The 27899-nt window shown below is 37.5% G+C and overlaps 3 protein-coding genes, 1 non-coding gene and 1 pseudogene across 4 annotated transcripts in view; 4 read left to right on the plus strand and 1 right to left on the minus strand.

The window, feature by feature from the left end:
• Positions 1 to 27899, plus strand: part of LOC122449250 (interferon-induced very large GTPase 1-like) — a 393510-nt gene that overhangs the window by 293020 nt on the left and 72591 nt on the right. The gene's annotated exons all lie outside the window — the stretch shown is intronic.
• On the plus strand, positions 2426 to 3349 carry LOC122449847 (olfactory receptor 2D3-like). Its single transcript, XM_043481889.1, has one exon. The coding sequence runs from the start codon at positions 2426 to 2428 to the stop codon at positions 3347 to 3349; it is 924 nt and encodes a 307-aa protein (XP_043337824.1).
• On the plus strand, positions 14073 to 15050 carry LOC122449832 (annotated as a pseudogene).
• On the minus strand, positions 22153 to 23085 carry LOC122449845 (olfactory receptor 2AG1-like). The gene has a single exon (XM_043481887.1). It carries the CDS (start codon positions 23083 to 23085, stop codon positions 22153 to 22155), a length of 933 nt encoding a protein of 310 aa, XP_043337822.1.
• Positions 27384 to 27485, plus strand: LOC122450651. Its single transcript, XR_006272157.1, has one exon. It is a non-coding gene; the product is annotated as a U6 spliceosomal RNA (small nuclear RNA).

Here is a 27899-nt window from a genome sequence, read left to right on the forward strand (position 1 = left end):
AGAAGAGATTTTTCTTTATCTCTCTTCTCATGAATTTTCACTGTTAGAAATCTTGCTACTGGGCACTTACCGAGGTGGTCAGTTTGTATGCTAAAAGGCACAAGAAATCAAAAGATCCATTGTCTCTCAAACTCGCTACCCCTTTTCAGCTATAAGAATCTTCCTGTGTTCTTACCTTTCATCCCTGCTACATAGGTGTTCTCTTCCTGTTTCACTATTTCCACACTCTCTGGGTGATTCCCACTGAACTCACAGGAAAATACCTAGGACACAAGACAGAGCTTCTTGAACCGTACTAGGCATTATCTGGGAGGTGGGAAGAGTCCAAGCACAGGAGTGCTAGTGTTAGGTGTGCGGACACTCCTGCTCCAGCACCTAGTATTCAGGCTGCTGCCGCATTGCATGTCTGCTCTCGCGCCTTAGAGTGAAAAAGAGAACAGGATGCGTATTGAGGGTCTGTTCCTATTTCTACTGGAAGAGGAACAACTACCACTGACGCCTCTCTCTTATACCGGTGTTCCAGGTGGTCACACCTAGTGTTACTCCCTCTTCGTGGTCACAGGATCCCCTCACCCCAAAGATAACATGAAGCTGGGCCTGCATCACCTCTGTCTTCCAAATTTCATACTATGCTTTTAAAAGGACTATTAGCTTAGGAGTGTTTGAGTGCAGGTTTGTGACAGTGCCTGTGAGTATGAGAGGAATCTATTCGTTTCTGCATGTATTCAGTCATTCATATACTAATTCAGTCAGTGAACATTTCCTAAAAATTTACTATATACTGGGTGATGCAGTCATATGGATTGAGATAGGATTTTTACACTGAAGAAACATAAAACCTAGTCTGGGAGACAAGCTTGTGAACAAATAATTATGTGTAAATTAATAAGAACTTTAAAAAAGCATGTACTTATATACATATATCAAAATTCATCAAATTGTACACATGAAATATGCACAGTTCATTACAAGTAAATTTATAATGATGAAGCAGTGAAAAACAATGGGCTTATCAGAAATCATTGGGAAATGAAATCAGTAGTGGATTATTTTGGCTACTGAGGTGGCAGTTTATCAGTGATTCTCTTGTGTATTCCCTTTACATTGTATCAATGTAAAAGTTATTTGTCATTTTGTTTTACCAATTCCTCAAATTATTTCCTGACTCTGCCTTCCTGGTCCCTCAAGGCCAATATATTATACAGTTGGTTCAGGGTGGATCCATTGCATTTCCATCTGGATAGATATTTATGAATAGAAACCTCACTGTAACCATGTGGTCTTTGAGTCCTACTTAGCAGTTCATGAGCAGGTGGTCCAGTCACAACTGATCAGGCCACATTTGTCCTATATTGCCAATTAGATGTGTGGTTTTATCTGTGAAAACAAACCCTTGTATGTTGGCAGTCTTTGACTCCCCCTGCCCCCATCCCAAGATGTCCCTGCCAGGTAGCTGACTTTCTGCTCTGACATCTCCTTCGTTGTAAAGGGCAGTTCTAGGACTAGTACTTCAGCCTTTCCCTGGAATATCAGAATCCAGCCCTGATTCCTAGCCATTTGCCCATGACCCTGCTACCTTCCCTAAGTCTTTCTAAACTCTTTCCCCAGGAGCCTGGATTCAGCAGGTTATTCCTTGCTTGTTCCTGAGGTAAAGCTATAGACTTTGACTGGTGTTTCCTGCCTGGTTGCAGAGTATTGAACCAGTGCCTCATGCACCTCTCCGACTGATTGGACTTCTGATGCATCTGCAGCATGAGGGAGCTCGAACATGGTTACGCCAGATAAGACCCTGCCACTCTGCAGGCAGCTGTTGTGGCTGCACTGGGTCACCACAAAAGGCCCTCCCTATTTCCCAAGTGTGTGGTGCTGCCTAAGTCTGGACTGGTCTCCACTGTCCTGCCTCTCTCATGCAGAAGTCTGATCATGCCTTACTCTTGAGCACTTCCATCAAACCTTGATTCTCTGATCCAGTGAAGAATTTAGGACATAATCAGGACAGTGGATTATAAAATCATATAAAATGGTCTCATAAAATTTTCTTTCTACTTGGAAGGATGGTACGGCATCTCTTGGAATTACAAAGGGAAAATTAATTATTTGTTCTTCTTCTTGATGAAATAAAAGTGAAAGTCTGCTGACTAAAAAGTAAACTACAAAAAATAAAAACCTGGGTTCTCTACTAAATGCATAAAACTTTATAATTTTTCAAATCCACATAATATGTTAGTGTTCTTTTTAGACAGCTTTTGTAGAAATATGGTGGTGGAAATTTTTAGAAATTCGTGTCAAATATTTATAAGAATTTTTAAAAATCAAATACATTTTTTATTCCAGTGAGATCTTTACTTTCAGGATCTGATGCTCAAATGTAGTCAGATTTTTATGGCTCTGTTGATGCTTATTGTGTAGCTAGGAATAAACATCCATGGGCACAAAAAACCAAACCTATCTGACTGAATTCATCTTGCTGGGCCTTTCTTCAGATCAGCAGACCCAGATCGTGCTATTTGTGATATTTCTCATCATCTACCTGCTGACTGTATTTGGGAATCTGCTCATCATACTATTAATTCATATTGACTCTCGATTGCACACACCAATGTATTTCTTCCTTAAAAACCTGTCATTGAGTGATCTCCTTTTCTCTACAACAATTGTCCCACAGATGCTATTCCATTTGCTGGTAACAAGAAAGACCATTTCGAAGCCAGGGTGCTCAATTCAGATGATTTTTTTTCTAGTAGCTGGGGGTACAGAAAGCTCCCTGCTAGCAGTGATGTCCTATGACCGCTATGTGGCTGTCTGCAAGCCCCTTCACTACTCCACTCTCATGACCCAGAGGATTTGTGTTCAGCTGTCCATAGGATCTTGGACTAGTGGAGCGCTTGTGTCTCTAGTAGATACAACATTTACTTTATATCTTTCATACCATGGCAAGAACATAATTAATCATTATTTTTGTGAACCTCCTGCACTCTTGAAGTTGGCTTCAGAAGAAACTTACAAAGCTGAGATGGCCATCTTTGCCATGGGTGTGATAATTCTCCTCGGTCCTCTCTCCCTTATCCTTTCCTCTTACTGGAATATTATCTCCACTGTGATTCAGATACGGGCAGGGGAGAGGAGACTCAAGGTCTTTTCTACATGTGGTTCTCATCTCATTGTTGTTGTCTTCTTCTATGGATCAACAATATTTACCTATATGCGTCCAAATTCCAAGAAAATGAATGAGGGGGATAAGGTGATCTCAGTGTTCTATTCAGTCATAACATCTATGATGAACCCATTCATTTATAGCCTAAGGAACAAAGATGTTAAGCAGGCATTTAGAAAAGTATTTGGAAGATAGAGTCCCTTAGAGCCAATGATCTCTGTATTGACATACCATTATGGGGATGAAGACATTTTAAAGTGATTCAACATCTGTAACAGCTTTCTCTCTGAAGTGTCTCTAGGCTGATACATCAGTAAGGCACATACAGGTGCCCTTGCATATCTAGAATGTTTCAAGTTTGTCTACTGCATCTTGATCAAGATTATCCTTGGTGTTTATTGATTACTTGCCTCATAATAATAATAATAATCTATTACTAATCTATTATAATTATTAATATAATTATTGATATAGTAAATATAATATAATTATTAATATAATATAATAATATAATATTATTAATCTATTATTAATCTAATAATAGATTATTATGATGATGATACAAGTAAAATAGAACTTTGCTGTTATATTGTGTAGTATAATATTATATTATATTGATTATATTTATGCATTACATTATATGAATACTTAAAAATATTGAATAGGATCTTTATTTACACTGCACTATTCATTCACTAATCCATATTCACCCAGTGATATTACCTTTTGATTCTAAACTTCACAGCTAGTTGTCAGTCTCATCCCATGCTAACATCAAATACAGTCTTCTACAGGTCTTGGAGTCCTACGCTAGACTCTAAAAGTTCTAGTGAGAAGGTATCAATGACTTTTTTTCCCCTGAAACTCTGATACTGGACCCTTGGCTTTTTGTTTCATTTCCTGCAGTCTCAAAATACTCCTATAGCCAATAGCACATGGGGGCGCTGTTGGCTCAGACAATAATGTGTGGGACCTCAGATTCCAGTAAATATGGTACATCTTCTGTATATCACGCAGTTTCTCTCCAAGGGTCATTGCCGGTAAGGGAACTAGAATGGAGAGGAACACTGCCCACATCAGAACTCTCAGGGCCTTTGCCTGTGACACCAATATGCCACAGCTGCTCCCCCTCAGACATGCTCTCCCCTCTTCTGCAGGTTTGACTTGCCAACTCCCATCAGTCCTCTCTTTTGGAAAGTGGAAGAGAATCACTGACTATGAGAAGCAATCCTAGAAGGTGAAGATTGCTCTGTAGGGTGAAAGGATGCTTTTAGTCTTTGCTAGCTCTGCTGTAACCCTCTGTAAGAGCAGAGGCAGCATCACCGACAGACCTGTGGCTTCTAATCAACTCCCAGTCTGGTACACTGCCCTCATGAAAGTCAAATTTGCCACACCGACTTCCGACAATTCCAGCTTCTATGTCCATGACCTTTTGTGAGTACCCAGTGCTGTTCATTATATGTGACAAGGCCCTTGCTGAATTGAATGCATCGTGTAGAATGATCCTGCATGGGAGAATAAATCTGTGCAATACTAGATCCACCATGTACATAGATGTATATTGTTTTTAGATTATGTGAACCAGCATGCACCTATACAAGGAAACAAAATCCTGCTCCAGAGATTATTTGAGAAACTATGTTATAAACAACAGCAACTACTTACACATGCTGCTGCCTCACGACCATTCAAAAGCTCAGTCCATTACTTGCTCTTTTCTTTCCATTTAGTATAAGGGAAGTTGTAGCACATAATTGGAATGATTGTTGCAAAAGTGGCCATGGTTCACTTTGAGTTATAGAAAACTCAAACAGGATAAGAAAATACAGATACTTAAATACATTTTTAAAAGAAAACACCCACCTCTGACTGGATGCCAGACTATTGATGACTGTGCAGCAGAAAGTGAAGTTGCTCAGTTGTGTCCGACTCTTTGCGACCCCATGGACTGTAGCCCACCAGGCTCCTCCATCCATAGAGTTTTCTAGGCAAGAGTACTGGAGTAGGTTGCCATTTCCTTCTCCAGGGGATCTTCCCAACCTGGGGCTCGAACCCAGGTCCCCCACATTGCGGGCAGATGCTTTACTGTCTGAGCCACAGAATATAGATGAATTAAAGCATGTGAGAAACTAACAAGCTCCTGAAGTCACCACAATCTGGGAACTACTCATGTTTTCTAGAGAAAATAGTTTTCCAAGCCTTAAAAGAAATAAATTTCCTTTCATTATTCTACAGGTTGTATGACTGTTATTTTTGTGTTAAATCAACCCATATAATATTGCTTTCAATAGCACAGTTTATTTATGCAATGAATATCTAATTGATTTATTAACTAAATATTTATTGCGATCTCTTCTAGGTGCTGGATATATAGGACTGGACAGCTTAAAATTCCTATCCCCACTGAATTTACATTTTAGAAGAGGGTGATAAAAATGAATAAACAATAAAACACATAATATGTCTGATGGTGATAAGTGCTTTGAGAAAATAAAAGCAAGGAAAGACAGGCTGCCGTTTTAAGCAGGTGGTCAAGAAAGACCTTTCTGAGAAGGTGATATTTCATTAAAGGACATCTTGTATCTTGTAGAAATCAACATTTGTGCTGTGACCAGAAGGTTGAGAAGAAAGAACCAACCAAGAAGAGATTTAGAGAGGAGTGTTTGGGCAGAGAAAACACAGAGTCTAAAAGGCTTGGATTGGAAAGAGTTTTTTTGCAATAAGGAGAGAAACAGATCAGAATGTTTGGAGGCTGATGAGTGACAGGGGGAGTGCAATGAATGAGGTCATAGACAGAAGCAGAGGACATATTGGTGGGGTGTTGGTATTAGCTTCCTAGGGCTGCCATAACAAATTTCCACAAACTCTGTGACTTAGAACAATAGAAATTCATAGTTTTGGAAGTGAGAAGTCTGAAGTTAAAGATATCTGCAGATTATGCTCTCTCAGAAGGCTCTAGTGGAGGAGACTTCCTTGGTTTGTGGAACCATAACTCCAATCTCTGCCTTTGTCTTCAAAATGCCTTGCTCCTTCATTCTCTTTGTCTTCCTCTTTTCTGAAAAAGGAATCCTTCACTGGGTTTAGGGTCTACTAGCTCAGGATGATCTCATCTTGAGATTTCCCATAATTACTTCTGCAAAGAACTTTGTTCCAAAAAAGTCACATTCTGAGATTCCAAGTAAGCATCTTTTAGGGTGACACAATTCAATTCATTACAACCTTGGATGTCCTGGAAAAAAAGTGTTTGATTTTATGTTCAATAGAAAGTTATCCCAATATGCTTTTAAAAATTCCCTTTGAGCATTATATGGAGAATGGATTGTAAGTGGACAAGGATGGAAGCAAGAAAAGCAATCAGTAAGAGTGAGCTTTGCTCTGGTAACCCAGGAGAGAGATGATGGTCTTAACTAGACTTCTAGCAATGGAGAGGTAGAGGAGATGGTAAGACTTAGGAGTAGATAAGAAATAGAGATGGAAAAAGAGAGGAATGAAATGTCTCTGCCAAGGCTTTGAGCAATTCTGTGTATAATGAAGAGGACTCAAAACAGGGGGAGTTTGGTTGGAAAATTAAGAATTCTCCTTTAGAATTATTTATATAGTCCTGTATTATATGTTTAGTTCTCAAAGTCTTCTGTATTTGAATAGTTATAATAAAGCTTTCATTTAAACAGTCATGACATCTTAAATTGCATCTTGTACCTCTAGTTTTTTGTCCCATTAGCTGAAAATAATTAAAGCATTCTTAGTATAGCTGCAGACAGGGGTTCTGAAATCTCCTGGCACTTTTTCGATTGGGAGGTATCATCAAAATAATGCAGCATATACGTATGTCAGCTGTATTTCACATGATTCATACCGTCATTATTGAAAACTATTTTAAAAATTCTGACAGAACTTGGAGACCTCAGAGTTCCTCAGACTGATCTGGAAAACAGTAGTGAAGAAATTGACATCAGGTAAGATTCAGGTATTTCAGTTTGTGATTACCATAAAAAATGCCCCAGGGTATCTGTCATTGTAGAAAGGTTAAAAAAAAAAAGAGGTAAAAGTGCAGGTTGCTCCAGGGAACGCCCTGTTTACAATAGCTCTTAGGATGTTAGGTCTAAAGACTTCCTTCAAGGAAAATCCTCCAGAGAAGTTTGAACTCTTAAAGAAAAGGCACATCTTGGCTTGGTATAGAATAAGACTTATAGCCCAGGTGATGTCCAAGCCTTCAGAATATTTTATAAACTGCAGTGGAGGTTGACTATTAGGATATGGATTAGCAGACTGCAGAAACCAGAGCTTTCTTCATTCATTAACTTATCTCTTCATCACTGATCCCACCGTCCTGTGTTTGCCTCACGCACCCATCACCCAGGTGAGAGTGGGTAGGGTAACTATGGAGCATTGATTCTCTTAGGGAGTCTGAAATCTCGAGTCTGTTCTTTGGAATTGGGCTTTGCCTTTCACTCTCCTGTTCCTCTCTCTTTTCAACCCGGTTTCCAGAGAGAATACTTGCTCATCTTTTGCAGCTTCTCCTGAATAACGGCCTCATGAATTCTTTTCCGCAACTCCAAGGAGGAGGATTAAGCTATTAACCGGGGATACTAGAGTGATTGCAAGGCTGTGGATACCCACTGCCTCAGAGGCAAGAGATGAGAGTGAAGAGGTAGGCAGAAAATAGAGAACAAAAGATTGAGTGAAAGATTACTTATTTTCTGCATACAAAACAATTTGTTTTTATTAGAGATATAAAATCACATAAAAATGGAAAGAAAAAATTTATATAATCCCATCACCCAGAAAGACACACATATGAACACCTTGGCCAGGCAAATTTTTAAATATAAAATATTTTTATAATTCACATTTCATCTTAAATATTTTGCAAAATTTTGATATTAAATAATTTTACAGTTTTTCAGGGACTGCATAGTATTCCATCATTTGGATGTTCTATATTTGATTTTTTGAGAATATTTCTTCTTTTAAAGAGTTGTACTTATAATACTGTAACAAAATCCTCACAGATTTATTTTATCCATATTGTTTTTTGATGAAATAGTATTATATTTATTCATGACAAAATAGTAAGTCTGAATTTACTTTATCAAAGTATACTGCTCATTTTAATGCATTTTCTCTATGTTGACAAATTACCCATTATGCAGGTTTTAATATTTTTGTTTCCAAAGAAACAAGAACTTCATTATCATTGAATACTACAAATTTTAAAAATTCATGCCAATGTGATGGTCAAAAAGACATCTAATTTTAATGTGCTTTTTCTTGTATTGAGATTGAAATTTACTAATTATGAATTGTCAACTCATGTATATACCTTTTTCCTATAATATTTGTAATTTATTTTCTGGTAATCGTTAGACTTTTTATACTAATTATAAAATTAATATCAAGAATATTAATCCTTGATCTCCTACATTTGCTAAAGTTAATTTTTCCATGTTGTTGTTTACTTTCAAATTTTGTTTTGTGAATGTGAATGCATTAAAAACTTTTCCCCAGCCTTACTGAGGTATAACTGACAAAAATTGCATATATATTGCATATATTTAAGGTACACAATGTGAGGCTTTGATGTATGTAAACATTGTGAAATGATTACCAAAATCAAGTTGATTAATATATTTGTCTCCTCACAGTTACTTTTGGGGGGGGAGAAAAATTAAAATCTATTCTCAGCAAATAAGTGTACAGTACAATATTATTAACCATAGTCACTGTGCTATATATCAGAGCTTCAGAACTTACTCATCCTGTCTGATTGAAACTTTTTACCCTTTTATCAACATTTTCTTATTTTCCCTACTTGCCAGTGCCTGGTAACCACTATTCTACTCTTTGCTTCTATGAGATCAATTTTTCAGATGCCACGTACAAATTAGGACATAAAGTACTTGTCTCTCTGTCTCTGGTTTACTTCAATTGCATAATGTCCATCAGGTTCATCCAAATTGTCACAGATGGCAAAATTTCCTTCCTCTTTAAGACTGAATAATATTCCATTGCATATGTGTGTGGGGGTCTGTATCACAATTTCTTCATCCAATCACCCATGAACAGATTCTTAGGCTCTTTCCATAATCTTGGCTATTGTGAATAATGCTGTAACGAACTTGGGAGTGCAGATGCCTCTCTGAGATGCAAATTTCACTTCTTTTGATCATATATCCAGAAGTGGGACCACTGGATCATTTGGTAGTTCTGTTTTTAATTTTGAGGGGAAATTCCATACAGTTTTTCAAATCGCTTCCCACCAACAATGTAAGTGTCCCCTTTTCTCCGAATTCCATCAAAATGCATTGTCTTTTGTCTTTTTAATAGTAGTTCTCCTGATAGGTGTGAGATTATTTGTCATTGTGGTTTTATTTATATTTCCCTGATGATTAGTGATACTGAGCCTCTTTTCATATCCCTGTTGGCCATTTGTATGCCTTCTTTTGAGAAATATCTATTCAGTTCTTTCACCTTAAAATCAGGTTATGTTTTTTCTTGCTATTGTCCTGTTTGAATGAATGTGTAAGATTAAAATTGAAGTAAACTAAGTTAGGTTTTTTTATAGTTTGCAATTCTGTTGTAATGCTCAGAAAGGTATTCTACTACATGAGACCAATGGATAGTTACCTTATTTTTAAATGTTTAAGGTTATTTATATGTGTGTGTCCACGTGTAATGAACAGACACATATCCTTCACCCTTCTGTAGTGTTTTCTTTGTAGTGAGTGAAGTGGACACATTTCAGTTGCTTGTCAACTCTAGGCATACCTCAGAGATACTATGGGTTCAGTTGCAGACCACTGCAATAAAGTGAGTATTGCAATAAAGTGAGTCCTCTGTGAGTTTTTTGGCTTCCCAGCACATATAATAAAAGTTATATTTACACTAAATATACTAAAGACTATTAGGGGTACCATGACATTATGTCTAAAAAAACAATGTACATGCCTTAATTTAAAAAATACTTTATTACTAAAAATGCTAACCATTATCTGAATCTTCAGCAAGTTATAATCTTTTTGCTAGTGGAAGGTTTAAAATATTGCGAGAATTACCAAAACACGATACAGATGCACTAATGCTTTCAGAAAAAAAAAATGGTGCAAGTGGACTTGCTCAACTCAGAATTGCCACAAATCTTCAATTTATTTAAAAAAAAAATGCAGTATCTGCAAAGCATAGTAAGGTGAAGTGCAATAAAAAAAGGTATGCCTGTGGTCAATCATTTCAGCATGATTTGCTGAATAATATGTGCTTTACTGACTTATCAGAAGCATTTACACAATTCTTGCACAGCCTTTGAAGGTTCTAATTTTTATTCTGATCCGGTGATATATCTTTCAGCTTTTACATTATTCTAATATTATCTTCATTGTTACAATTTATATTGTTTGTACTGTATTATCATTGTAATTCCTTCAGGTTTTTCATTTTAAATAATTTAAATTTTCTTCTTTACTTAGAAAATGCAGGCTGCATTGTACAAGTCAAAGAGTATAGATAAGGTTAAAAAATAAAAGTGTGATCTCAGTCACTTGCCCTGCTCCCTCGAGAATTCTACTTTCTGGGGATAATCACTGTTAACAAATTAATTTCTATTGATCAACAAATCATGTATACAAATTATTCTTCTATAGCACAATAGACTTTGTAAGAATCTTTAAATATGGTTATTTTTATTTTTTATGTTTGAATTTTGAGAAAAAGCTAGGTTCTAATGTCAGACTTATATGACAATAATTTCTCTTTTAGACTTTCAGCAATAAAGGAGCTTTTAAATAGCTATTTGTATATTTTATTATCTCAAACTCTAATAAATTAGATGATCAAACTATCAAAACTGGTTAATGCATTTGAATCTTATTATTAAGTATTTGACATTTTATTCACTATTCTCTTCACTTTCATATATGTTTGGAAATTTCCATAGTAAGACTTTCAAAAAGAGAGAAAAACATGACTAAATCAAACTATTAAGTTTGTCTTTGTCCCTTCATTCCACATACTTAGAAGCCTCTCCATCCCCTATCATATTTGGCCTTAACATTGAATTTTGCTAGCAACACAGATCCAGTTCCAAAGGATGAACAAAGGGCAAAAGAAGGAAAAGTGTAAAAGCAGGGAGAAGCAGCATTTTCCTCACTCAGGCATAGCAGCCATGTGTTACTAGGCTTTGTCCTTCATTTTCCTAATCTTTCAGTTACTTCTAGATTATAATCCCATTACTGTAATGGGATATTATATATAATATTATGGGCTAGCTTCGTTTACTGTCCTAATTTCTTTAAATGCTTTGTATGTTATTTAATGTTTACACAAGCACTATAAGATATGCATTATTAATCTCATCATTTTGCAGATGAGGAAAGCAAGGCACAGAAAAGCCAAGTAATTTGCTATTAGTCACATATCAACCAGAAAAACTAGGATTTAAACCCTGTAGTTTAGCTACCGAGCCCCAACTGCCCATCAGTGAGTTATGCCGTCTCCCGACAAATGGCAGCAGCCCACGAGCAGTTGACTCTCACTATAGGAGAAATGACTGTGGAAACACACATATGCCACAAATATACATGTATACACAGATACTCACACCCATTCACACTCCATTTAAAAGATTAAAATGAGGTATCACATACAAAGTCTGACAATTTGCCTATATATGTATTTATGCTATACAGTTATATACAGTTGATTTTGTAAGTCCTTTATAGTTAAGAATAATTTTAAAATTCTGTTAAACTGTTTGCAAATATTTTCTCAGATTTATTTATTTTAAATTTTGTTTAGAGTGGCATTCACTCATAGCATCCTGATATTCTTAAATTGCCAGTTTTGTGGGCATTTTTCTTTATGATTTCTTTCTCTTTGTGTGTATGTATGTGTGTGCTTGTTTAGGGAAGTTTTTACTACCCAAAGATTGAATAGACCAATAGATAGATAAATCAAAAAAATAGATAGACTATCTAATTACATAGAAAATTAAAGTGTTTTTAAAAATTAGATAATTCAATTGGGATTAATTATTGCTTATACTTATATGTATGTATAAATATGCTTATATAAACATATACATGTAATATTCTAAAGTGAATATCCAATTGTTCTATATCTTTTACTAAGTGATACACTTCAGATGCCACATTTGTCAAATATAAAATTTTCATATATACTAGAAAATATTTCTGTTCTATAATATATTTATTGGTCAAATGCTTTATACTGGTTCAGTATATACAATATTAATAAGCATGGAAAATTTTATTACATATTTTATATCTGGTTGGGTATGTTTCCTCTACTCCGTCATTTTTCTTTTCCACACCTCATTTTCTACTATAAAATTACTAATCTAGAAGAAATTAAAAATAAGCTTATTAAATTCCATTACAAAAATCTTATGTGAATTTGGTTGGAATTTCAATCAATTTATGGATTAATTTGGATGAAATGAACATCTTTACAAGATTATGTTCTATGTAAGTCAGACACAACTTAGCAACTGACTGAATTGATGCATAAAATTAATCTGCCTATTCATTTCTTCAAATATAATGTTTCCTGGTTTTCTTCACATAGGTCTTTGAATGTTTTTTAACTGTATACTGTTAAGTTTAGTGACTGTGAAGGAATTCTTTTTTTTTTACTAAAATTTCTACTTATTTTTCACTTACTCATCTTACTAAGCTTGCTTTAGATCCCTTTGAGCTTTTTAAAGATGTACAATTAGAGATCTGCAAATAATCTTTGTCAGTTTTCTCAATATCTTTCCGTGAATTCTCTCTATTGTCCTTTAGGCAGGACACCTCAAAATGCTTTAAAATATGTTCCAGTATGCCTGTTATTTGTGGGCCTATAAATATGAGTTTGAGTTAACTCTGGGAGTTGGTGATGGACAGGGAGGCCTGGTGTGCTGCAGTTCATGGGGTTGAGAATAGTCAGACACAACTGAGCGACTGAATTGAACTGATAAATAGCTCTGCCATAGTGGATGAGCTCTAAAACCCTTAAAACGGAGAAAGTCTGTGGATTTATCTTCAAGGAGTGGAGAGAACTGGGCTGAACCTTAACCTTCTCTACAACCAGTTTTTTAGTAAGAAAGGAACATAATCGCAGGATATAGAAAGGGTGACAAAGGCTTAGAGGAGCCAGTTTGAAAATTTCTCTGAGTCTGTTTCATCTTCTGTATTTGGGAGATAATAATAATTAATTCATGGAATTAAGATTTAAAATTAAAAGGATAAAGAAACAATAATGACTGGCCCCAGGAAATTGCCTGACATACAATAATTAGTATTATTCTTGCCAAAGGGCTTTGTGCAAAGAGAGAGAAAAGAGTGTGGAGAACAGAATAGGGCATATTGAGAGGACACCACAGAGAGGCAGCTGTTTTTACTGATGCACCTCAGCGTCCTCTTCACAATGAGAACAAATGACAGGTGAATTTAAGGGCCAGGATTACAAACAACAATACCTTCCTTTAACTTCCTTTTCCAGGCTTCAGAGCACTTGTTTAGGATTACTTTGTAAATATAAAGACAAAAATCTGCCTTCACAAATGTTATCAGTTTGCAATATAAAAATCTAACAGGTTTAAAGCAACTGCAGTATGTTTGTTTCCCAAGCTTATATAAAAGGAAGGATGTACTGTGAGCAGCCCTTATAATCTTCTCAGAACTATGTGTAGTCCAGCCAAGGCTCGGTCATCTAGTATATTCAAGATGATTGCTGGCTCTCTGGTTCTACTGAAAGATTCAAGGGCAGAGAAAAATCAGAAATAGATTTCAACTGTCAGAACTACCAAGCAAAAAGAAAACTCTTCTAACATATGGAAGCAGATAAGAGTTGGAAGTCAATGGCCCAGTTTTGTATATTGATTGATAAAATACTTGTTACTCATAGTTTTTAACTGATCAATATGTGTGTGCTTTTTTTTTTCTTGGTGCTGACCTATAAAGAGTATTAAATATTCATGGGAGAAGCAAACCAAACATATGTGACTGAATTTGTCTTCCTGGGCCTTTCACAGGACCCACACACACAAGTCCTGCTCTTCTTCCTTTTTCTGATCATCTACCTGCTGACTGTGCTGGGAAACCTGCTTATTGTTGTGCTCATTCACATAGATTCCAGGCTCCACACACCCATGTACTTTTTCCTTAGAAACTTGTCCTTTGCTGATCTCTGTTTCTCTACTACTACAGTTCCCCAGGTGCTAGTTCACTTCCTGGTCAAAAGGAAAACCATTTCCTTTGCTGGATGCTCAACACAGATAGTTGTTCTACTTCTGGTTGGGTGTACTGAGTGTGCTCTGCTGGCAGTGATGTCCTATGACCGGTATGTAGCTGTCTGCAAGCCCCTGCGCTACACCACCATCATGACACATTGGGTATGTGCCCAGCTGGCCATAGGGTCCTGGGCCAGTGGAGCATTCGTGTCTCTGGTGGACACCACATTCACGTTGTGTCTGCCCTACCGAGGCAACAATATCATTAACCATTTTTTTTGTGAACCTCCTGCCCTCCTGAAGCTGGCTTCTGCAGACACCTACAGGACAGAAATGGCCATCTTTGCAATGGGTGTGGCCATCCTCCTAGCTCCTGTCTCCCTGATCCTGGTCTCCTACTGGAATATCATCTCCACTGTGATCCAGATGCAATCTGGGGAGGGACGGCTCAAGGCTTTCTCTACCTGTGGCTCCCATCTCACTGTTGTTGTCCTCTTCTATGGCTCAGCAATATTTGCCTACATGAGACCCAACTCCAAGATAATGAATGAAAGAGATAAAGTGATTTCTGTTTTTTACTCAGCAGTCACACCCATGCTGAACCCCATCATTTATAGTCTGAGGAACAAGGATGTCAAAGGGGCTCTCAGGAGGGTGACTGCAAAATAGTTTTTTTGAATGTGGGAATCTCTGATTTTGATGACAGTTTTAGGGATGTGGAGAGAAGTGACTTTATTATAAAATTTCCCCATTTTCATTCCATTCCTACATTTCTTTTTTCTTCTCCTATTTTCCCACATGTCTTCTCAAATAAGTTCAGCATATTGCCTAATCAAAGCAAGGGACCTTGGTAGACACAGGAAAGTAATATAGAAAGGAAAAGAAGGGAGAAAAATATAGAAAGAAAGGAAGGAAGGAAATGAAAAGTTGATGAATAAACAGTCACTACTCTGCAAGCCCATACAAGCTAATAAAGAAATCAAAACAAGTAGACAACTGGACATCAAAAAAACAAAGAAGCAAACAAAACTATCACAAATACAAGAATGTATTTCTGGCAAATGGATTCATTTTCTTCATTGAAAATGCATGCACTTGCATGCATTCATCAAATATATTTTGAATGTATCATATATTTCAGGTATATTTCTGGAAGATCAGGCTATAGATGTAAAAAAAAGTAAAGTCTTGATGGTGTTATATTTCTAGCATAGCTTAAAATTCTCATTTTAACAATATCTGAAATTTTAAAGGGAGAATATTTAATGAACAGCAAATGGCAGAATTTTTCTAAGAGTATGTATATGTTAAGAAAATAATGAGCTATAAAGATGAAAGTAAGACATAATCTAGACTGAAAAACACTCTTTTTTGTACTGAAGAATTTGCCCAGCATGTAATTCTGAAAATGTTGAATATGGAAAATTTATAAGACAGTAATAGATAATGAGGATGAAGTTAAGAAAATGAGAACTGTGGCACTACTTTATGCCTTGGTAAGACATTTATAATGCAGACCATAGTTTTACATATTATGACTTAAAATGATTCCTAGGTTGTTTTTTGAAAATATTGCTCAGTACACGATGGAGTAGGGAAGTTGATCTTAGGATTCTCCATTTGTAATGAGTCCCAAGTGATTCTTAAGCACACTAAAAATTGTACACTGCATTTTAGGTAATGGAATGGCTTTTGTAGAAGCCAATTGTGTAATTATTTGCTTAACATCTGAGTCATCCATTAGGCTGCAAATTCCACGGCAGTAAAAATTGTGACTGCTTTGTTGATCTCTACATTATCATTTATAGTAAAGTATCCAGCCATTGTTATTGCTCAAGAAACATTGTTTTCGAATGAATGGATAAAGCTAGAGTTTAAAAGAGAGATATGGGCTAGAGAAATCGATCTTCAAGTTTACTGTATATATTTGCAAGTGAAATTTGACATATCTCAAGATATGTGCCAAAGGTTTTAATCAGAAAACCAAGCTTATGCATTGCAATCTTGAAGGAGTTATATTAAAATGCAAATTCTTGGTCCTATTATAGACCACGGGGTGGCAAAGATGGAGGCAATACAGATGTTTTGTAACAATATCCTAAGGCAAATCTGAAGTGCAATTGTGGATGAGATGTGATGTTCAAGAAAGATAGTGGGAAAGAATCCAAGACAGAACCTTGCAGTTACCAACATTTCAAGGTGGAAGTATAGCCAATCAAGTCTGAGGCAGCAAGAATCAGAGAAACAGATGGAGGGTCAGATGTGGTGAGAGGAGTGACCGTCCAGGAAAGATTTCTCAAATGACTCAGAGTTTTATGTATTACTGATAAAAGCCTATTGAATTTGTCAATTTGGTCACTACTGACCTTGGCAAAGATTATTACAGCAGAATAATTGAATGGCATAATTATAGACTTTTGGAAATCATACAGAATCAATTTGTGAGGAGGCAACTTTTAAGTTGAAAACTGAAGGATATAAGAGTCAACCAGATAAAGGTGTGATGGGGGGTGGTGGTAAAAGGCTAGAGTCCTTTTCTTTTTACTAAGAGAGGCTTTTCTCACCCTTAATATAACAAAAATATTCTATGTCATCTTCCAATTCTAGTTCTAGTTTTGATACCCCAAATCTGGATTCACCTTTTGGTGGGTGTCAAGTCAAAAGACACAGCTAAGGCAAAGTCAAGAGAAGGAAGGATTTCTTGTTTTTCTTGCCTTTTCTGTATTCTTTTGCTCCCTTAAGATCATTAATTACTGAGACCTGCTCAAGGGCTAGCAATATGGCCCGACTTAGACCACAAAATGTTTTAGGTGAAAAATGCCTGCTTCCTATGTCAAGGAAGCCATGCCTGGTTCTCTTTATACAGTGATCCCCTACCTAATCTGCTTACAGTTTTCCTTTATGTAAAATAATACTATTTGCTTTAGCATAGTAGTCAGCAAACTTTTTCTGTAAAGGGGTAGAAACTAAATATATTTAGGTTTTGCAGGCCACACTGTCCCATCACAACTACTATTGCCGTGGGACAGCAAGTCATAGACAATACAAAGATGAATGTGGTCCCATAAACTTCCCCAGGTGTGTTTATCAATCCCTGTTCTAACAGATAAATCTAAAATCTCAGTGGTTTAACAAGCAGAAGCTTATTTTTCACTTATACAAATTCTAGTTGAGAGATGGAGTGGAAGATGTATAGACCTAGGTTGACAGAAGTTCTGCTATTTGCAGGTTTCATGGTTATCTTGCATGTCAATATCCAGAAAAATGAAGATTAAAAGGTTTTTCATTGGTAGGTTTTGTGCCTGAGAAGGAGCACACATCATATTCCATTGGTTGAAGTTCAACCACATGGTCCCATATATGCACAGAAAGAAGAGGGACATGAACCTGGGGTGGACAGCCTGACATTAGACTGTGTTTTAACCATTAGATCTTTAAAAAATCTAGAATTTATTTTAGGAGAATATATATATATTCATGTATTATGAATTAATATGGTACTATTTCCCTAAATATTTAGCCATTTTTTCTAGTATGGTTACTCATCTTTTCCCATTAATATCAAATACACCATAAAATATACTAAATTTCAATATGAATATTGCATATTTATCAGCTACTACACTTTGTTATATTTCAATTACTATAGTTTTAGTTGGTAGGACATCTCTCTTATATATCATCTATTCTACAATTTTCTACCTCTTAGCTTATCCAAATTCACTTTTAAAAATGCCATTAAAGTTTTGATAGTTATAACTTTGAATTTATAGGTTATTTAGCAAAAAACTAATATATTGTGTTTAAATAAAATAGTAATCTTTGTATGTACAAACATAGCATGTTCCTCTATATCATCAGTGAAGATATATACAGGCACTTACATGCATATACATTGCTATTATAGAGACTATTCTATATTCATACCTCAATTTTTATGGAGAAGAAGCTATGACACACACATAGCAGAGTCCATGCTCTCATGGAATTTTCATTTTGGAAAGCGGAAACAGAGAGTGAGCAGGTAAACCAAGGTGTAAGAAAGTTTTACATAATGATAAATACAATGAAAAATATTAAAACACAGTATGTGATAATGCCTTTTGGTTTGGGTGCATGACACTTTAATCGGTAACCTTTTTGAAAAGTTAAGATTTTTAAGATGTGAATGACAAGAAGTAGTAAGACAAGCAGATTTGACAGAAAAACATCACAGGCTAGGAGAATAGCTACTAACTGGCTCTAAAGCAGAAATAATTTTGAACCGTGTAATGGACAATAAGAAGGTCAAAGGAGTTAGAGTGAATGTAAGAGAGCACAGATTCAAATATGGACTGGGTAGACACAGCAAGATCATGTGTATCCTTCTTGAAAAGTGAAATGCTCTGATATGTTTATGATGGTCAATCTTAAACCATCATAAATAGTTTAAGGAAGGAGAAAGGGAGAAAGCAGATTATAGAGGGACAAAAATGGAAATAAGAAATAGCTATTGTGGAATAATAGGCAACAGATTATGGTGACTGGACTAAGATGCTTTGGGGAGAGACTGCAACAAGTGCCCACATTTGGAATGTATTGTATAGATGAAACCAGCAGGATTTACTGGAGTCAATAAGCAAAAAGAGAAAACAATGTCTATTATTTGTTGTACTATAAATGGTAGCAGCACAGCATATTTAAGCTACTAAAGAATAAGTGTGTATCTGTATGTTCATGTGAGTCCTCCTTTTCAGCATAAATACATATCTGTAGACTCACACATCTATACATGTCAAACATACCTTTTACAAGTGTAAGGATATTTCAATATAACCTTGAGATAATGGAAAACCAGTCTTGTTTGTGTGCTTGTTTATCATGAAATAATAAACATAGCTGTTTACTTGCAACCTTTGCTGATGCCTTGTTTTTCTCTTTTACTCATTTTAGTACTTTTGGAATTTTAGGCAGCATTAAAAAGTCTCCATGTCAAAAACAAAACAAGCAAAAATAAACAAATAAAAAACATCTGTTGGAGTGTCCAGACAGGGGAGATTCCATGATGGCTGATGCTTGGAAAAAGGAGGAGTGAACATGATGCAAATACATTCAAACCACTACTAATGTGGGCATTAAACTAGGCTGCTAACATGATCTTTTAAGAAGGTCGTGTGTGCATGCTCAGTCGCATTCAACTCTTTGTGACCCACTGGACCATAGCCCAGCAGGCTCCTTTGTTTATGGAATTTTCCAAGCAAGAATACTGGAGCAGGTTGCCGTTTCCTCCTCCAGGGGATCTTCCCGACCCAGGGATTGAACCTGTGTCTCCTGCATCTCCTGCATTGGCAGGCGAATTCTTTACCACTGAGCCACCTGGAAAACCCTTTTAAGAAGGTCAGTTGGTCTAAAATTTGTACAAAACTCAAGTCCCTGACCCTGATAACTACATCTCATCAGCTGTATGGTCCTTGCTTAGGCTTCCCAGTTGAAACTTTCTTTTTTGGGACCTTATATTGGTTCAATATGGATTCCTCCAAGTCAGAGGTCACGTCTGAAGTTTGCAAAACCTCCCTCCCCATTTAACACTGCAGTTAATTGGGAAAACAAAGAGTAAATTTTAAATACAATGTGATCAAGTAACAAATGCTGGAGAGGGTGTGGAGAAAAGAGAACCCTCCTACACTGTTGGGGGGAATGTAAGTGCAGCCACTATAGAAAACAGTATAGAGATTCCCCCAAAAGAGAAAAATTGAATTACCATATGATTCAGCAAGCCCACTCTTGGGCATCTATCTGGACAAAACTACAAGTCAAAAAGATACATGCACCCCTTTGGTCATACCAGCACTATTCACAATAGCCAAGATGTGGAAATAAACTACGTGCACATTAACAGATGAATGGGTGAAGTTGTGGTATAGGTATATAATGGACTACTACACAGCCATAAAAAAGAATGAATTAATAATGAAGTATAATTACAATATTTAATTATGATATGAATAACTATAATTAAACAATTATATTGAATACAACTAGTATATTTTATTGATTTAATTATATACTTGATTTAATATTAATAATTAATTATAATTATCACATGCTGTGCTTAGTTACTCAGTCATGTCTAACTCTTTGTGACCCCATGGAGTTAATTAACAACTAATGAATTAATTCATTCTTTTTATGTCTGAGTAGTATTCCACCGTATATATGTGCCATACCTTCATCTGTTCATCTGTTAATGGGCATTTAGGTTACTTCCATGTCTTGGCTATTGTGAGTAGTGCTGATACGAACATAGGGTGCATGTATCTTTTTGACGCAGTTTTGTCCAGATAGGCGCCCAGGAGTGGAATTGTTGGAGCATATGGTAACTCAATTTTTTTTTTTTTTTAAGAACCACTATACTGTTTTGTATAGTGGCTACACTAACTACATTCCCCCCAACAGTGTAGGAAGGTTCTCTTTTCTCCACACCCTCTCCAGCATTTGTTATTTGATCATATTCTATTTAAAATTTACTGTTTGTTTTCCCAATTAACTACAGTGTTAAATGGGAAGAGGAGTTTTTGAAAACTTGGGACAGGACCTCTGACTTGCAGGAGTCCATACTGAACCAATATAAGGTCCCAAAAAAGAAAATTTCAACTGGGAAACCTAAGCAAAGACCATACAGCAGGGACAAGGACCTTGAGTTTTGTACAAATTTTAGACCCACTAACCTTCTTTAAAGGGTGGTTATAGGAAGATGGGGGCTTCACTGATGGCTCAGATGGTAAAGAATCTGCCTGCAATGCAGAGGACTGGGTTTGATCGCTGGGTCAGGAAGATCCCCTGGAGTAGAGAATGGCTACCCACTCCATTATTCTTGCCTGGAGGATTCTATGGACAGAGGAGCCTGGTCAAACTACACAGTTCATGGGGTCACAAAGAGTTGAACATGACTGAGTGACTAACACTTTCACTTTTGGAGACTTGAGTTCAATCCCTTGGTCAGGAAGATCCCCTGGAGAAGGCAGGTGGCAACCCACTCCAGTGTTCTTGCCTGAAAGATACCATGGACAGAGGAGCCTGGTGGGCTACAGTCCAAAGGGTCGCAAAGAGTTGGATATGACTGAGCAGCCAAGCCCAAGCACATAACAGGAACATGGATGGAAATAGAGATCATCATACCAAGTGAAGTAGGTCAGAAAGAGAAAGAAGAATACCATAGAATATCCCATATATGTGGTATCTAAACTATAACACAAAGGAACCTACTTACAAAATAGAAACAGACTCACAGACACAGAGAACAGACTTCTGGTTGCCAAGGAAGAGGAAAGGAGGAGGAGGGATAGACTAGGAGTTTGGGGTTAGCAAATCAAACCATTACACATGGAATGAATAAACAACAAGGTCTTACTGTATAGCAGAGGAAGTTATATTCAATATCCTGAGATAAGTCATAATGGAAAAGAATATAAAAATGAGTGTGTATATATATATGTATATAACTGAGTCATTTTGCTATATAGAGAAAATGAATACAACATTGTAAACCAAATATAATTCAATAAAAACAGTCTCATACATATCTCATAAATTACTTCACAGAAAGACAATTTAAAATAGCATTTGACAAGTAAAGCTACATTCTTCATTTTTCTATTAAAAGATATACTCTCCACTATGGTGGAGTCATACTTTGTCATAAGTATTTCACTTTTAGCAGAAAACTTCTGACTTTGAGGAGGAATGAATTTTGGTGTCAAGCTATAAGCTCTCCCAAGATGGTGAAGTGTGTTCACAGCATATATTTTCGTAGGACCCTCCTCAAGGCCCCCATGACCTCTTTATTCCTCAGGCTGTAGATGAGGGGGTTCAGGGCTGGGGTGACAATCGTGTAGAAGACAGAGATGATGTTGTCCTGCTTGGAGCTGTGGAGGGAACTGGGCAGAACATACCTGAATGTGGCAGCTCCATAGAACATCCCGACCACAGTCAAGTGGGAAGAGCAGGTGACCAGGGCTTTCTGCCTCCCTTCATTTGAGGTCATGTGGAGCACAGTAAGTAGGATTAGTGTGTAGGAGGCAAGAATAGCAATAAGAGGTGGAATCAGGAAGGTCACACCAGTCACATACAACATGAGTTCATATCTAGAGGCATCTTCACAGGCCAACTTCAAGAGAGGTGGAATCTCACAGAGTAGGTGGTTGATATTCCGGGACATGCAGAAAGGGAAGTGCATGGTATACAGGATATGACATAATGCATTCAAGGAAGCCAGGACCCAGGGTGTGGACACCATGAGCCAGCAGACCCTTGGCCTCATGAGGACCATGTAGTTAAGAGGATGACAAATGGCCACATACCTGTCATAGGCCATGAAGGCCAGTAGGAGGTCCTCTGCACCACCCACTGTCAGTGCCAGAAACATCTGAAAGGCACAGCCCCCAAAGGAGATGGTGTTTTCACTGAGCAGAAAATCTGTGATGGCCTTGGGAGTGACAACAGACGTGAAGAGGAGGTCCATGAGAGAGAGCTGCCCGAGCAGGAGGTACATGGGCACATGGAGCCAGACATCCACTGTGATGACCAGGAGCAGCAGGCCATTGCTGGTGAGGGCCAGCATGTACAGGACTATCATTGTAGCACAGAGCAGCTCAGGAGACCCACTGTCATTCAGAATCCCCATCAATATGAAGCCACTTCCCAGGGTGGAGTTCCAGTGCTCCATTCTGTGTTGTTTCTTTAGTTGCCTAGAACCAAGTAGATTCTTGGTGAATTTTTGTTATGATGGCTCCATAGTTTTGTAACATCAGAGGCCCTGTAGGATGGCCAATCCAATGGTAACTGATTTTTCCTCTTGATCTCTCAATTTCTGACTCTTTATATCTTGATAAGAAGAACCCATCTAGTTGGAGAATAAGCATCACAGTAATAGCTAAACAGTAAGAGGTCACTACATGAGAATATTATTCAGGATCTAAAACCGAAATATGTATCTCCCCAGAAAGATCAAATCACCTCTCTTCTAACAATAAAGCAATATTCTGACATCCATGCTTCTGATTTTTCTGGTACTTAGGTTTTAAGTATAATGTTTAATCAAATGATTTACATACCCAGTCAGTGTTCTGCATAGGCCTATTTTGAAAACGGAATACTAAAACAGGTACAGAAATGTGATTTCAATAAAGCACCTCAATATACTTCCCCAAATAACTTATGTTCACTTTGCTTACAGCGTTCAAAACTGTAGTCACAGCCTCATTAGAAGAGACAGAGTATGTCCGACTTAGTTCACTGGACCAGGCTCTCACTCTATGAGCCTAAGAGGGAAGGGATGATAGACTGTCTGAAACTAGAGACTGGTGAGTTTGAGGTACTGTCACTATTAAAGCTAAACCTTTAGGATTAATGAAAAAAAAAAAAAAAGGAGTCATTTTTAAACAGGTTATGATAAAATGTCAGCCTGAGATTACTTAGAAATATGACAAAAAAATAAGGACCTACTCAGGAAATTCAGATTGTTTGTTTTGGGCAGAAGTGGTAAAAGATGTCAGAAGCAAAAGAGTTTGTGTTGTATGTTGTAATCAGGCTCAATAATCCTAGCTTCTTGCACCGTATCCAGATCCCCTTCTCCCTCCTGCAGGGCCAGGTATCCACACAAGACTGAGGAGCCACAAAGAGGAGGAAGATGAGTTCCTGTTCTGGAAGCTGCTCTTGGGGTGTGGTACCCAATCTCAGGGAGAAAACCAAAGAGGGATCTGAGGTTGACAGAAATCAGCCTCATGCATCTTAGGAACCGGACAGATAAATCCAACTCTGAACATAGGAATCTGTAAGTGAAACATATTTCTCTAAGTCATTTCCCTCTACAGTGTCACAGATTTGACATTTACTGGTTTCTATTAGTCCCTATGGGGTTTACAGGATTTTAATGGTAAAAAGGTGTTAGAGCATGTGATAGACCTATCAGGTGCTTTTTAAAGTTCCTTTGGAGGCATTTATTATAATCTAAGTGTAAATACATTCATCAGAAGCCAGAAAAGGTACACGGGGTCTGAAGACAGGTCCTGATGTTTTCACCAGGAAGTAGATACCCTGGCCTGGGATGTAGCATAGACTCTTCCATCAGTCCTCACTGATTCCTCTTCATTTTTAGAAAGCCAAGAATAGAGGGAGTTGGGATGAGGTATAGAGCCCAAGCACCAGAGATCCCAGAAGACAGAGCAGCTGAGGTTCTTAGGTCTGCACTGGGTGTCATCTTTTAAGAGGCTGCACACATCCCTGAAAGTGAGACAATATTCTTACCTCAGGTGGTTGAGAAACCCAGCTGCCTAACCACACTGACTACCCAGGGGATTGTTTGAGGGTCAAGGAAGATCTAGTAGAAAAGGAGAAGGAAGGGGACTTCCCTGGTGGTCCAGTGGTTAAGATTCTGCACTTCTACTGCAAGGAGCAAGGGTTCAAGCCCTGGTCTGGGAACCAAGATCCCACATGCAGTACAGTGCAGTCAAAAGAGTTGAATAAATAAAATAAAGCAAAATAAATTTTCTATGAAGAGAAGGAAGATAAGACCTTTCCAGCAGTATTCAATTTGTGAAATTTTCGCTAAGTTGGATTAGAAGTCTGAGGAGTCTGACCAAGAGAAGTATAGGACTCCTGTTCCTTCAGCTCCTCTGCAGATGTGCTCTGGAAATGTGGCACTTACAGATAGAGAGCTAATTGAGTCCTTGGGCCTTGGAAGTTTCTATAGAACAAGAATATGGCTTACCTCTTCTCAAACCTGTAGAGAATTAGGAGGAACTGCTTCTGTCACACAGCTCCTCAAGTAAGTGTCTCATCTAGCCATGGTGCATTTGTCAGACAAAGTTCATGGGTACTGATGCTACTCTTGCTGAGGTCTGGGGGAAAAAATATGAAAGCAGTGGGAATCTGGAGAAAGTAGATATTAGAAAGGCTGCTCAAAGGAGACCCAGCAATGACTGATCTCACTGTCCCTGGGGCCAATACCAAACCAGGGCCTGTCCTGGGGGAAGTTGCCCAGTTTCCTCATCCCATAACCCCACCCCCTCTATTCTACCCCTGTGTTTAGAGGGGCATAGCCTAACCTCTCAACCGAAATGGTCTCCCTAGAAATGCTGGTGATAGAAACAGGATGGTAATGAATCCCTTTGGGCCTGTTTCCTGGTCCTGTCTCCCTGCACTCTTCTCTCACTAAATGAGCTTGGAGGCCCTGGGTTTCTATGTCGCCTAAGGGAGGCACTGATGGCCCATTTCCAAATTACTGACAGAACTGAGCAGGAAGCAAAGGTCCCTTTCATGGCCAGCCAGCCTTCTACCCCAGATTTAAGGTGGGTTTTAGGGCATCTGTGGAATGTTGCTTCTCACCTCCATAACCCTGGCCTCTCTTATCATCCTCTTAGACTGGACCATTTAATTCAATATGGCTTTGTTCTGTGAAGTCTGTAATTACCAGGTCTTCCCTTCATTGACCTTTGTGTGAAAGCCACTCCGTCGTGTCCAACTGTTTGTGACCCAGGCCTGGGGGAATTACAATCCAAGCCAGAATTCTCCAGGCCAGAATATTGGAGAAGGTAGTTGTCCCCTTCTCCAGGGGACCTTCCCAACCCAGGATTCAAACCCAGGTCTCCTGCATTGCAGGTGCACTCTTTACTGTCTGAGCCACCTCTGGCAATCTGTTGTATCCTCTACATAAGTATGTGTCTTTGATGTTATTATTGTCTGTTATTGTATGTTATTATGCAAATCTGTGAATATTGCACAGGAACAATAAAAAGAAATAGAGACAGTACTAAAGTTGGAGAATGTTAGTGTTAATGAAAATCTTTTAAATGCTCTCAGAGAAAAATGACAGATTTCCCACTGACAAAGACAGATACAGACAGAAGATAGTGGAGTTTTCACCGACAGTAATCAGACAAGAAAGAAACATCTTCAAAAGCAATGAGGGAACATAACTGCCCACTTGAAGTTCTCTCTACGCATAGATAAATTATCACTAGAGAGTGAAAACAAATTACAAACAGAAGCACAAGACTTTACCACCAAAGATGCCCCAATAAAATAATTTCAGCAAGGAAAAATGTGATGCCTAGGGATGTTTATAATACAGGAAGCAATAGTGAACACGAAAACTGACTCAATAAATGTGTTGCTAATTTTAACTGACCAATAATGAGCATATTTGTATTTCAAAACAGTACAATTGAAATTCTTGACAAAAATCAAAAGATGGCAGGGGAGTTTTCCTATTGGTACTTAAAGAAGATTGTTGAAGTAGAATATTAAAAGCTTCATATATATTTATCTCCAATTATTATTTCCCACATTTTTTCACTTTTATGAAGGTACAGTTTTCATACAGGAAAGTTCACCATCTTTAGTGCATATTTTGCAGGTTTTGACAAATATATATAGCATAAGACCATCACCAAAATCAAGATAGAGAAGTTGTATTGACTCCCCAAATTCTCTGTTACCCTTTGGTATTCATACCCCACCCTCACCCAAACTCTTACCAACTCTCTGATCTGTTTACTGTTGCTCCTATTTTCGTGTTTTTCTGCATGTTATATGAATGGTTTCAGATATTTTGAATCTAGCTCCTTTCAGTTAACATCATATGTTTGAGATTCATCCAAATTCTGCTATTAATAGTCTGTTACCATTTTTTGCTGAGCAGTGTTCAGTTGTGTGGGTGTATCATAATTTGTTTATCCATTCACCAGTTAAAGGACATTCGTGTTGTTTCCAGTTTCTGTTGTTTGTGGAAAAAGTCATTCTAAATATTCACATATAGGTTTTTAAGTAAACATAAGTTGTTATTCACTTGGGTAAGTACCTAGTAGAGAGCTTGCTCGGTTATGATAAGTGTATTAAGTTGATCAGAAACTGTTTTCCACTGTGACTAATCCATTTTCATTCCCAATTTTATTCTCATTTTTCATTCTGTTAAGTGGTAAAATATAGAGTCTTTAAATTCTGATTAAAAGTGAGTAAAAGTGCTTACTTTGGCAGCAAATATACTGAAACTGGAACGATACAGAAAAGATTAGTGTGGCCCCTGTGCAAGGATGACAAAAGATTCATGAAGTGTTCAAAATTTTTGTTCATTGCAATACTATTCACAACTGCCAGGACATGGAAGCAACCTACATGTCCATTGACAGATGAATGGATAAAGAAGTACATATATACTAATACAATGAAATATTAGCCATACACAGGAATTTGAGTCAATTTTAGTGAGACGGATGAACCTAGAGCCTGTTATACAGGGTGAAGTAAGTCAGCAAGAAGAAAACAAATGTTGTATTTGAATACATATATATGGAATCTGGAAAAATGGTACTGATGAACCTTTAAATATTTGTAGAGCAGTACTTTGGCCATCTCATGTGAAGAGCTGACTCATCGGAAAAGACCCTGATGCTGGGAGGGATTGAGGGCAGGAGGAGAAGGGGACGATAGAGGATGAGATGGCTGGATGGCATCACCGACTCGATGGACATGAGTTTGAGT

Source organism: Cervus canadensis, chromosome 11, assembly GCF_019320065.1.
Source record: "Cervus canadensis isolate Bull #8, Minnesota chromosome 11, ASM1932006v1, whole genome shotgun sequence".
In the NCBI taxonomy this organism is placed as follows: domain Eukaryota; kingdom Metazoa; phylum Chordata; class Mammalia; order Artiodactyla; family Cervidae; genus Cervus; species Cervus canadensis.

Coding starts and splice junctions, on each gene's coding strand:
- LOC122449847 (XM_043481889.1), top strand. CDS start 2,426: ATGGGCACAAAAAACCAAACCTATCTGACTGAATTCATCTTGCTGGGC.
- LOC122449845 (XM_043481887.1), bottom strand. CDS start 23,085: ATGGAGCACTGGAACTCCACCCTGGGAAGTGGCTTCATATTGATGGGG.